A 12,504-nucleotide genomic window follows, 5' to 3' on the forward strand; every position below is an offset into this window, starting at 1 on the left:
CTGGCCAGGATCCTCAGAAAAGACGAGGAAACTTGGCAGGCAGCAGACAGAGCTGCTGCCCTGGGGATAAAAGACATGAGCCCCTTCCATTCATCCAGCCTGAATCACCCTCAGCTCCTCCGCCGACCGGTTCCCATCCCGGGAAAATAAAGCAGCGGGAAGTTTGAGAGATCCACCTCAGGATCCAAAGTGTCGAACTGAATATAAAGTGTACTGCTGCCCACACAGTCCTGTAAAAAAGAAAGGACCACTGCAACACCTTGATTCTTTTCTTTTTCCCACATTCTGCTGTAGATCTGCTGCTGTGTTTGGGATCTTTGTCCTGTTGATGAGCCAGTTTCAGCCCAGCTTTAGCTGGGGGACAGATGGCCTCACATCTGACTCTAGAATACTTTGGTATCCAGAGGAGTTCATGGTGGACTCAATGACTGCAAGGTGCCCAGGTCCTGTGGCTGCAGAACCAGCCCAGATCATCAGCCCTCCACCACCGTGCTTGACAGCTGGTATGAGGTGTTTGTGCTGATATGCTGTGTTTGGTTTCCTCCAAACGTGCTGCTGTGCATTAGGACCAAACATCTCCACTTTGCTCTGGTCTGTCCAAAGGACATTGTTCCAGAAGTCTTGAGCTTTGTTCAGATGCAGCTTTGCAAACCTAAGCTGTGCTGCCATGTTCTTTTTAGAGAGAAGAGGCTTTCTCCTGCAGCCCTTCCAAACAAGCCATCCTTGTTCAGTCTTTTTCTAACTGTGCTGTCATGACCTTTAACCTTTAACATGCTAACTGAGGCCTGTAGAGTCTGAGATGTAGCTCTGGGCTTTTTCACCTTGGGGTGACCTTTAACCTTTAACATGCTAACTGAGGCCTGTAGAGTCTGAGCTGTAGCTCTGGGCTTTTTCACCTTGGGGTGACCTTTAACCTTTAGCATGCTAACTGAGGCCTGTAGAGTCTGAGATGTAGCTCTGGGCTTCTTCACCTTGGGGTGAACTTGCTGGGACGTCCACTCCTGGGAAGATTGACAGCTGTCCTGAATGTTTTCCACTTGTGAATAATCTTTCTCTCTGTAGAATGATGGACTCCAGATAGTCTGGAAATGGCCTTATAACCCTTCCCAGACTGATGGGCAGCAGCAGCTGCTTCTCTAAGATCATTGCTGGTGTCTTTCCTCCTTGGCATCGTGTTAAACTGACAGAACTTCTGCTTTTCTAGAGCTGCTTTAATGTTTGATTTTGGTTGAACGCATCGGGTCAGAGCTGGTGAAACAGATGTTTTCTCTGCTCATGAAGCTTCACCCGTCCTGCAGCTGCTTTTACTCTCACTTTATCACTCTAAAATCAGGGATGTGTTTAAAAAATAGCTGATTTCATATGACTGCAAGCACCCTCAAATTAAAGCTGGACTCTGGCACCTCAGCACTGTGGGTTTGTTTTTGATCCAATGAGCCGGACCTCGGAGCCAAACCAGAGCAGTTTGTGTCACTCGGACCTCTATGGTTCTGCAGGACTTAGCTGAAAACGGACATTTTGAGGACTCGCTGAAGCGTGGCTTCAGTGGAGGCAGCATGAAAGCGGGAAAGCCCTGAACTCTGCATGAAACGGACCTCATTAAAGATGATTGGTTTGGTTGAGTGAATATGAGAGGAATACCAGGAGAGCCGGCTTATGCTCGGGTTGGGCCTCTCTTGTCAGGACTTCCTTCCTCTGAGCAATCAAATGGGTGTTGGTCCCGTGTCCCAGTTTCTGAGCAGCCTGTAAATTCCTCTCTGGGAGAAGAGTCCAGTGAAGTAAACACAACAACGCAGGCCGGGGTCACGTGCAGTTCAGGCCCGTGAGGCTGGAAGCGGTTTAGAGTGTTTGATGCTCTCTGGGCTCGTGTCACTTGGTCTGGAACCAACAACAGGAAGTGGCTCTCCTTCCTCCATTAGCGCCTCTTTCAGTCCACTCACAGCTTTGTTTCTTCCTCTGTAGGTGTCGTTCAACGTGAGCGTGGAGGCGAGGGGCTGCCCCCCCCGTGGCACCGACCAGAGCTTCACCATCAAGCCAGTGGGCTTCAAGGACCGCCTGGAGGTTGCTGTGGACTTTCAGTGCGACTGCGGCTGCAGCCGGGATGCAAAGCCCAACAGCAGCATCTGTAGCTCCATCGGTACCTCAGATCTCTTATTTCAGCTCATATTCCCCCTGAAATACATTCATATGAGATTAATAAAAGCTTAATATGATCACATTTAGTAGGTCAGGGTTATGCAGGTGTAATTTAAGACCTTTCTGGAGGGAAAAAACACTCTAATCTCTTATTTCAGCTCATATTCCCCCTGAAATGCATTCATACGAGATTAATAAAAGCTTAATATGATCACATTCAATGGGTCAGGGTTATGCAGGTGTAATTTAAGACCTTTCTGGAGGGAAAAAACACTCTAATCTCTTATTTCAGCTCATATTCCCCCTGAAATACATTCATATGAGATTAATAAAAGCTTAATATGATCACATTCAATGGGTCAGGGTTATGCAGGTGTAATTTAAGACCTTTCTGGAGGGAAAAAACACTCTAATCTCTTATTTCAGCTCATATTCCCCCTGAAATGCATTCATATTATATTAATAAAAGCTTAATATGATCACATTCAATGGGTCAGGGTTATGCAGGTGTAATTTAAGACCTTTCTGGAGGGAAAAAACACTCTAATCTCTTATTTCAGCTCATATTCCCCCTGAAATACATTCATATGAGATTAATAAAAGCTTAATATGATCACATTCAATGGGTCAGGGTTATGCAGGTGTAATTTAAGACCTTTCTGGAGGGAAAAAACACTCTAATCTCTTATTTCAGCTCATATTCCCCCTGAAATACATTCATATGAGATTAATAAAAGCTTAATATGATCACATTCAGTAGGTCAGGGTTATGCAGGTGTAATTTAAGACCTTTCTGGAGGGAAAAAACACTCTAATCTCTTATTTCAGCTCATATTCCCCCTGAAATACATTCATATGAGATTAATAAAAGCTTAATATGATCACATTCAATGGGTCAGGGTTATGCAGGTGTAATTTAAGACCTTTCTGGAGGGAAAAAACACTCTAATCTCTTATTTCAGCTCATATTCCCCCTGAAATGCATTCATATGAGATTAATAAAAGCTTAATATGATCACATTCAGTAGGTCAGGGTTATGCAGGTGTAATTTAAGACCTCTCTGGAGGGAAAAAACACTCTAATCTCTTATTTCAGCTCATATTCCCCCTGAAATGCATTCATATGAGATTAATAAAAGCTTTTATATGATCACATTCAATGGGTCAGGGTTATGCAGGTGTAATTTAAGACCTTTCTGGAGGGAAAAAACACTCTAATCTCTTATTTCAGCTCATATTCCCCCTGAAATACATTCATATGAGATTAATAAAAGCTTAATATGATCACATTCAATGGGTCAGGGTTATGCAGGTGTAATTTAAGACCTTTCTGGAGGGAAAAAACACTCTAATCTCTTATTTCAGCTCATATTCCCCCTGAAATGCATTCATATTATATTAATAAAAGCTTAATATGATCACATTCAATGGGTCAGGGTTATGCAGGTGTAATTTAAGACCTTTCTGGAGGGAAAAAACACTCTAATCTCTTATTTCAGCTCATATTCCCCCTGAAATGCATTCATATTATATTAATAAAAGCTTAATATGATCACATTCAATGGGTCAGGGTTATGCAGGTGTAATTTAAGACCTTTCTGGAGGGAAAAAACACTCTAATCTCTTATTTCAGCTCATATTCCCCCTGAAATGCATTCATATGAGATTAATAAAAGCTTAATATGATCACATTTAGTAGGTCAGGGTTATGCAGGTGTAATTTAAGACCTTTCTGGAGGGAAAAAACACTCTAATCTCTTATTTCAGCTCATATTCCCCCTGAAATACATTCATATGAGATTAATAAAAGCTTAATATGATCACATTCAATGGGTCAGGGTTATGCAGGTGTAATTTAAGACCTTTCTGGAGGGAAAAAACACTCTAATCTCTTATTTCAGCTCATATTCCCCCTGAAATGCATTCATATTATATTAATAAAAGCTTAATATGATCACATTCAATGGGTCAGGGTTATGCAGGTGTAATTGAAGACCTTTCTGGAGGGAAAAAACACTCTAATCTCTTATTTCAGCTCATATTCCCCCTGAAATGCATTCATATTATATTAATAAAAGCTTAATATGATCACATTCAATGGGTCAGGGTTATGCAGGTGTAATTGAAGACCTTTCTGGAGGGAAAAAACACTCTAATCTCTTATTTCAGCTCATATTCCCCCTGAAATGCATTCATATGAGATTAATAAAAGCTTAATATGATCACATTCAATGGGTCAGGGTTATGCAGGTGTAATTTAAGACCTTTCTGGAGGGAAAAAACACTCTAATCTCTTATTTCAGCTCATATTCCCCCTGAAATGCATTCATATGAGATTAATAAAAGCTTAATATCATCACATTCAATGGGTCAGGGTTATGCAGGTGTAATTTAAGACCTTTCTGGAGGGAAAAAACACTCTAATCTCTTATTTCAGCTCATATTCCCCCTGAAATACATTCATATGAGATTAATAAAAGCTTAATATCATCACATTCAATGGGTCAGGGTTATGCAGGTGTAATTTAAGACCTTTCTGGAGGGAAAAAACACTCTAATCTCTTATTTCAGCTCATATTCCCCCTGAAATACATTCATATGAGATTAATAAAAGCTTAATATGATCACATTCAATGGGTCAGGGTTATGCAGGTGTAATTTAAGACCTTTCTGGAGGGAAAAAACACTCTAATCTCTTATTTCAGCTCATATTCCCCCTGAAATACATTCATATGAGATTAATAAAAGCTTAATATAATCACATTCAGTAGGTCAGGGTTATGCAGGTGTAATTTAAGACCTTTCTGGAGGGAAAAAACATTCTAATCTCTTATTTCAGCTCATATTCCCCCTGAAATACATTCATATGAGATTAATAAAAGCTTAATATGATCACATTCAGTAGGTCAGGGTTATGCAGGTGTAATTTAAGACCTTTCTGGAGGGAAAAAACACTCTAAACCCAAATATTATTAATATTTAAAGGTGGATTCTTGTTTTTGGCCTTTGTTTAGTGTAACCGCTGAAGGCAGCAGGCGGTGCCTGCTTAAAGGAGCGTCTTTAAACGGGTTTTTCAAACGTGGGAACACCTGTTTGACAGGATAAAATCCTTTCCTGCTGCTGGCAGCAGTGTGTTCAGCGGTGTGTTCAGAACAGGTCCAGAAAGCACCGCCACCTGGCAGGGAGCAAGCCTGCAGGTGCCAACATGAAGGGAGGTTTTACACTGCATCCTGCAGGTTGCTGTTTGGGAAAGACTGGCTGAAGACGTGGCTTCATCACATTTAATCCCTCATATTTAGAAGTCCTGAAGAAGGAGCTAAAAAAGCCATCTGCTGCCAACTTAAAGCTTCCAGGACACTGAAGAGGGAGCAGCTGGTTTCCTGCTCCTCCATTCTCAGATTTCATCCTTCTGGCTTTAGAGAATTCATGTTTTTTTTTACCTGAATGTTGAGTTTAGTTTTCCTGATCTTAAGGAGGCTGCCCCCCCTGCCTGAAAGCAGAGTCTGCTCTGATTGGTCGGCTGCAGTGGCCTGATCAGGCTCCACTTATCATTACTCACCGGCTTTAGAGAAACTCAAAGCTGGACAGGAAGTCTTTCCCGCCTCCGCCTGCAGGGTGAATCATCGACATTTTCAGTGTTTTTCCAGGAGTCCCATAATGTGAAAATACCAACAGAACGACTCATGGCTGCGTTGTTCAAGCCTGATTATATCTGAACACTTTCACAAAGAATTCAATTAGAAACCATCTTTCTTTTAAGCACCTGAATCGGTGTTCTTGGACCTGACTTTGGAAGTTTGTGAACCATAAAACTGTGTCTCAGACTCATTTTGAAGTACACCAGCCTTTTTATTATTGGGTTGTTGTGACCTAAAGATAAAATCTCAGATATTTTTCCTCCCAAACTCAGAGTCCTTGTTGATAAAATGCTTCGTCAGACTCATTTACGGCTGCTTGGTTCTGCTGGACCAGAGGTCTGTTGTAGCAGAGTAAAATGAGCCTTTTCACCTGTGCAGGTGTCCAACTTCCTGCCTGGCAGCACATAGCTGGGTCCAAAGTGTTTCATCCTGTGGATAAACCCGGCTTTTCCACCGTATAAATGTCCAACAGGTCTTTAATCTGTAAGCTCCTCCCCCTCGGTCATACGGACACGCCCACAGTGATGGTTACCTGCAGGTGGCAGTGAGCCAGCAGTATGAACTACGGAAGCCCAGAGGGAGTTACGGAGAAAACCAGTTTCCTATTAAAACAACTCGTCTTCAACCACAAAGTGGAATGAATCGATGAAATCGGTTTGTTGTGGACTGAAACCGCCCCAGCAGCCCCGGCAGCTGAGATACCGCAGCTTTGTGGCCTTTATGGCTGTGCATGTGCAGGGTTCAGACACAGATTTGCCTTCTTGACAGTGGTGCTGTTTGTTGTTACGGTAATGACTGTGATTTTAAGAACAAAATGATACTTTCAACTACTTTTAAAGTCGAATTTTCCGACTTCTCTCCTCTCAGCTTCACTGTAAAAGTCTAGAAACTGACCAGAAACTAAAGAGAAGGACTGAAATACTACAATCTAACCATGAGTGAGAGCCTCAGCCTTTAGGGCACCTTCTTGACCATTATTTTTTAAAATTTGAGTTGTATAAATGTTTGAAGCTATCAACTTAAATCAACCGGACACAGCTGCCAGTAGACCTTAACTCTTTTCGCCCTGCAGGTACGTACAACTGCGGCACCTGTCAGTGTGAGCCGGGCTACCTGGGCACCCGCTGCGAGTGCCAGGAGAGCGAGGCCAGCAGCATGTACGTCAGCGCCTGCCGGGAGGCCGAAGGCAAGCAGTTCTGCAGCGGCCGCGGCGAGTGCAGCTGCAACCAGTGTCTGTGCTACGAGTCCGAGTTCGGGAAGATCTACGGCAGCTTCTGCGAGTGCGACGACTTTTCCTGCGCCCGCCACAAAGGCGTCCTCTGCTCAGGTAGGACGGCCTCCTCTGATGCTGCGGGCTGGGATGAGGTTGAGCTGCCGAGGTTTTACGGCTGCGTTTAAGTTGTTGAACCTGCTGTAAAAAGCTGAGATTCTTCCAAAGCTTTTTACAGTCGACTGAACACATTAAAACATTTACTCCGGCTTTACTTTGAAAACCAAACGAAGCCTGAAAAAGTCTTTAATGTTCTGGCCCAGCACTGCTGGTTCTGTTTCTGGTTACCAAAGGGTGTCGGTAAGTAACCTGAACTTAGTGCTGGTTAGAGTTGGTTCTAGTTAGTTAGACCATAATCACTTAGTTTTGGTTATAAACTGTTCTAGTTAGTTCTGGTTAGTTAATTTAGGTTGGAGTTAGTCCTGGTTATAAGTAGTTCTGGTTTGAGTTAGTTGTAGTTAAAGTTGGTTCTAATGACTTAATCCTGGTCAGTTAGCTATGGTTATAGTTGGTTGTTGTTAGTCATGGTTAGTTAGTTCTTGTTGGTTATTTCTGGTTAGTTGGTTCTAGTTCGAGTTAGTTGGTTCTGGTTAGTTTGTCATTGTTGGTTAGTTCTTGTTAGTTGATTTTAGTTAGTTAGTTCAAGTTGGTTGGTTCTGGTTAGTTAGTTTGAGTTGGTTGGTTCTTGTTAGTTAGTTCGAGTTAGTTGGTTCTGGTTAGTCATGATTGTAGTTAGATCTGGTTAGTTTGTCATGGTTGGTTAGTTCTTGTTAGTTGGTTCTGGTTAGTTAGTTAGTTCGAGTTGGTTGGTTCTGGTTAGGGTTTTTTCTTGAGTCAGTCTGATCTGAATGAGCTAAATGTGCTTTCATGGGAATCTGTTTATTGTCCTGTTTTTATTCTGAGGGTTTGAAGCTGTGCTTTTGGTGAATTCTGTTTCTGACGTCTGGTGGAATAATTTTCTAAGTGTATCAATAAAGACAATTTGACCAGAGCAGGAAATGGTTAAACTCCTGCTTTTGGTGCTCTGATGACTCGGCTTCTCTGAGGACCATCACCTTCGGGGGCTTCGTTCCCTGTGAGGAGCAGCTGCTGAACGACTTCTTCAGTTCAGCTGAAGCTTTGTTGTTGCTCTGCCTCAGAGGAAGTGTTGTATCATACTTGTCTTGGAAAGATTTATGACTGGCGTGCTGTGATGGTAAATATTCAGGGGAGCAGAGTGGCCGTGGGACCGTGGCCCCTAATCTTCTCCATGTTGCCACACCGAGGCATAGATCTGCTCCGGTAATTGGATGCCAGGTTGAGCTGCTTGTCTTCTTATTGGCTGTCCCACCGATGCAGCCTGAGCCTTTAGAGCTGGGAGAAAAGGCCGGTTTGGCTCGGTGTGTCTGAACCGAACAGGCGGAGTCTGTTGTGTTCCCAGAACATCGGGTCCAAGACGGTGGTGTGAGACCTCCTGGCAGGGAGGGGGAGGGACGGTGGCCGGTTGGTGCTGTGAAACCACAGAGGGCGCTTTGTGGCGGTGGGGCCAGCTTTGGCACAATCCCCGAAGACAAAGCCGGCCTGTGTTTCTGAGCACAAACAGAGGCGTCCGCAGCAGAATGACTGTTTGCTTCTACTGATCATCCATTAAATGTTAACAGTCCACTACCTCCTGTCTCACTCCTCCTCTCAGTGTGGAACCATAATGAGTTCCTAATGATGCCAAACCGCCCCCCCCACCTCATGTAATTAATGTGGAGCGCACCGCGTTAACCACGCTGTAAAAGCATCTCACAGGAAGTGCTGTTAAGGCTCCGCAGCTTGCAGGAATCTCCTGTAAAGTGTGTTCCACCTGGACTGGTCCTGCTCGGATTTAGTCGGTCCGGGAAAGTCCGGCGGTTCTGGAGCTGATGTTTCTGCCAGAAACGCTTCATCTGACTCATGTCTGAGGTCTGGAATCGGTTATTAACTCGACAAGTTTGTTTTCGATTGAAGAAGTAAAATTTAGATCCTTCACTTTCATCATTATTGTCATCATCTTCCTCTTATCTGAGGTCAGAACCAACAGGTTCCCATGGGCCCAGATGGGATCTATAATCCCTGCAGTGAGTCCTTTCTATGTGGAGGAGCAGCCTCACTTCCAGGGTCAGTTTAGAGTCACTAATTAACCCAACTTGCATGTTTTCTGAGCGGTGGGAGGAAGCCAGAGTACTCATACATGCATGAGGAGAATCAGCTGTGGGGGGACATGCTAACCACCAAGAAAGAGGCTTTAATTCCTGTAAAATTCCTCCTCACGGTCCGCTCTATGGGTCAGGAAATCAAGAAGAGATGTAGCCTAATCTTATGGATGATGAGCTAAAGTGGATAAAGAAAAGAGTCTTTGGAACTGAAAGTTCATCTCAAACCCCGACGGATTGTTGCTCAGCAGGACCAAAGTTATCTGCCGGTACTGTCTATGTTAAATGCAGAGATCCTCTGCTACAGAAGTGTTTTAAAGAATAGAAACTGTATTTTATTTGTAATTACAGACGTCATCTGTTCACAGTCGGAGAGGATTCTACCTCCGAGTGTTTTTAACACGTAAAACAGGTTTATTTGTGCGTAACGGCGTCTGTAAAGCTGTTAAAAGCCAGTTTGGCTGCTTGTGGAGTCGGAGCTGAACTCCAATGTTTGCTCGAGCTGTCAAAGTGCACGTTTGTGCACGTCTGAAGTGAGGCAGCCAGTCTCTGCTTGGAGTTGTTTTGGTGCACAAAGGAGTCGGCGTGCAGCAGAAGAAGTGATGCTCATCGGGTTTTTTCTCGCTCCGTGTCGAGCTGATAAAACTTTAGATAAAAAGGAAGTCTTTTCTGCTCTTGGTTCGCTCCACTCACACTTGTTTGAGATGCTCAGCTGTGATATCACCTCCCAGGTCGACTCATCTTTCAGGCTGAACGGTGGAGATTCCTGCTGGTGATAAAAGTGACACAGCATCGTACCCGGTGGCCCAGATTCTGCTCCAGTCAGTGTTAGTTTGTCATCAGATCGTTTATTTTCAGGCCTTTTTATGAGCTGAAAGAGATTCAAGTTGATTATTAGGAACGTTTTATTTTATTTTAACAGAATAGTTTCGGTTTTTAGTCTCATTTCTCAACACTTTCGGCAGATTTTCAAACAGATTAAAGCTCAAATCATCGCCTGAATTTGTTCACCCTGGTGAGGCTGTGGAGGAGCCTCATGATATTTGGATTTCTCCAACATTTCTTCCCCTTTTCATTCATTCAGCATATTCAGGTTAACTTCGTCAGTCTCAGTAAGAACTCTGCCTACTTTAAGGTTTAAATACTCAAATATTAATGTCTTATTCTAACAAAAATATGAGATTTAACAATAATTATTGATAGTAAAACTTTTTTAAATAGGTTTAAATACTCAGATTTGATTTTATTTGACTCTCATTACGAATGTTTGGACCAGCTTTAACATTTCTTTTGCATAAAGTTCTGTTTTTCTTAGGATGAGGCATATAAGTGAGACGTTTTAATGTCTTATTCTAATAAAAATATGAGATTTAACAATAATTATTGACGCTAAAACTTTTTTTAAAGAATCAACTTTGGCAAAGGGATGAAGCAGTATGCATTCACAGAGTGAGAGTGGGCGCCAGCTGGCAGGTCGGAGCCTGGCAGGTTGGAGCCTGGCAGAGGACGCCGGGTCAGGTGGCGTCTTCTGGACGACTGTCGGTCTCTGAATGTTCCTGTAATCTTATCCTCGGTATCAGCGACATGTCCTCATGTTGGTAACTTCCACTCTGCGGATGCTGTGGTTGAGTTTGCAGAATCAAAAGTGACTTTTCTTACTCTTAACGTTGTTATCAAACAAACTTCGTGTCACCGAACCGTAAGAGACTCCGCCTGGTGGTGCAGGCAGGTACTGCGGTCAACTGTAATCTGATTACCTCATAATGCATGCTGCTGATGTGTCTTTACCAGATGTGTTTTTACTCTCCGAGGTGGACACCACGATGCACCTCAGAGTCTCTTCTTTCCTGTCCTTTTGTAACACGGCTTCAGTAAATCTCGACTTCCTGCCCCTCTGACCCACATCTCCTCCACAGCTGCTCCTAAATGGTGATCTAAGCGCTCAGTGGACTCCAGTTGCCAGAAATAGCATGTCTCTACTTCCCAGACTCACACAAACCTTCCTTTACCTCATAAATAAAACTGTTACAAGTGCATGTGTGCGCACGCACGTGTGCGTGTCTCCTTTTAGGGTAAATGGTAGCATGTGTGTCTGTTGATGTTCGTGCAGAGCGTAGCTGAGGCTCTTTTACAGGAGATTTAAACCAGCTCAGTTTGACACAAAGAGACAGAAATGATGTTGGCGCTTCTGCCAAGACATCAGATTAAGAAAATATGTGCAGCCTCAGCCAAGAACTGTTATTATTTTTAGAAGTATCTCATATTTTCGTGTCCTTGTAATCATGAACATTTGAGTAAAACAAGCTAGCTTCTCGTTCCTCCTTTGTTCCTTTGGTTTTCATCAGTTTTTTGGAGCATATATCTGGTCTGTTGGCTGTGAAGCGTTTGATCGAGTGTTCGCATTAATGTTTTCTGTCCCCTGATGTGAACATGCAGCAGTTTGTGTGTCTGCAATGCAGCCGTCACAGACTCATGAAAGCAAAGATCATCAGATGCATTGGTCAGTTTGATATTTAGTTTCATTTACAGCAGTAAAAATGGACAGTTCATGATTTTGCAGTGTTGTCAGTTCAGTTCCTCTTTGTTTATAAGTTCCTCATTTAACGAGCCGTTCTGATTTTCATCTCTAAATGAGTCACTCCTTAAGTTGTCTCCGCCTCCTCTGCTAAGCCCCGCCCACTCACATCCACCCTGCTGGACGGATGAAGCCAGCTTCTGGTGGAAATGTTCTGCTGTCAGCTGCACTGAGGAGCATGCATCTTCCATCCAGCAGCAGCCTCAGAGGATATAAGAGCCCAGTGGATAAACTATATCTGAGGCTAATGTTCCAGCAGAGTTAGCTAAAGACTGTGAATGTGCAGCAAACACTTTTCATCCCACTGTTTTAACAACTTGGTCCAGTTCAACGCTGGACTGAAGGAACTGAGCCACAAAGAGGATCAGTTCCAACTCTCAGAGCCTGAACTTCAGAGCAGGGAAATGGAAGCATCTGAGAAATAACTCCTCATGGTTTATTTACTGATTTATTTCTTCCTTTAGCAGCAGCTAACGCTAACAGCTTAGCTAATGAAGATGACGTACACCAACTTCTAAGGAGTTATTGCTGTTCCTTTCTGAAAGATGAACATTATTGTTCCCACATTACTTTGTTAGCTGAAGCTAACGCTAACAGCTTAGCTAATGAAGATGACGTACACCAACTTCTAAGGAGTTACTGCTGTTCCTTCCTGAAAGATGAACATTATTGTTCCCACATTACTTTGTTAGCTGAAGCTTTCTAGCTGAACGGTTCCGTTCTGTA

General features: G+C 43.3%; 1 protein-coding gene across 1 annotated transcript in view; it reads left to right on the plus strand.

The window, feature by feature from the left end:
• itgb5 (integrin, beta 5) overlaps positions 1-12,504 on the plus strand; it is a 53,949-nt gene that overhangs the window by 17,783 nt on the left and 23,662 nt on the right. The window contains exons 10-11 of the mRNA XM_072397536.1: positions 1,963-2,137; positions 6,847-7,101. Coding sequence (XP_072253637.1) covers positions 1,963-2,137; positions 6,847-7,101 — 430 coding nt within the window. The remainder of the gene's footprint in view (positions 1-1,962; positions 2,138-6,846; positions 7,102-12,504) is intronic.

Source organism: Leuresthes tenuis, unplaced genomic scaffold, assembly GCF_036924035.1.
Source record: "Leuresthes tenuis unplaced genomic scaffold, fLeuTen1.0.hap1 SCAF_12, whole genome shotgun sequence".
Taxonomy (NCBI): domain Eukaryota; kingdom Metazoa; phylum Chordata; class Actinopteri; order Atheriniformes; family Atherinopsidae; genus Leuresthes; species Leuresthes tenuis.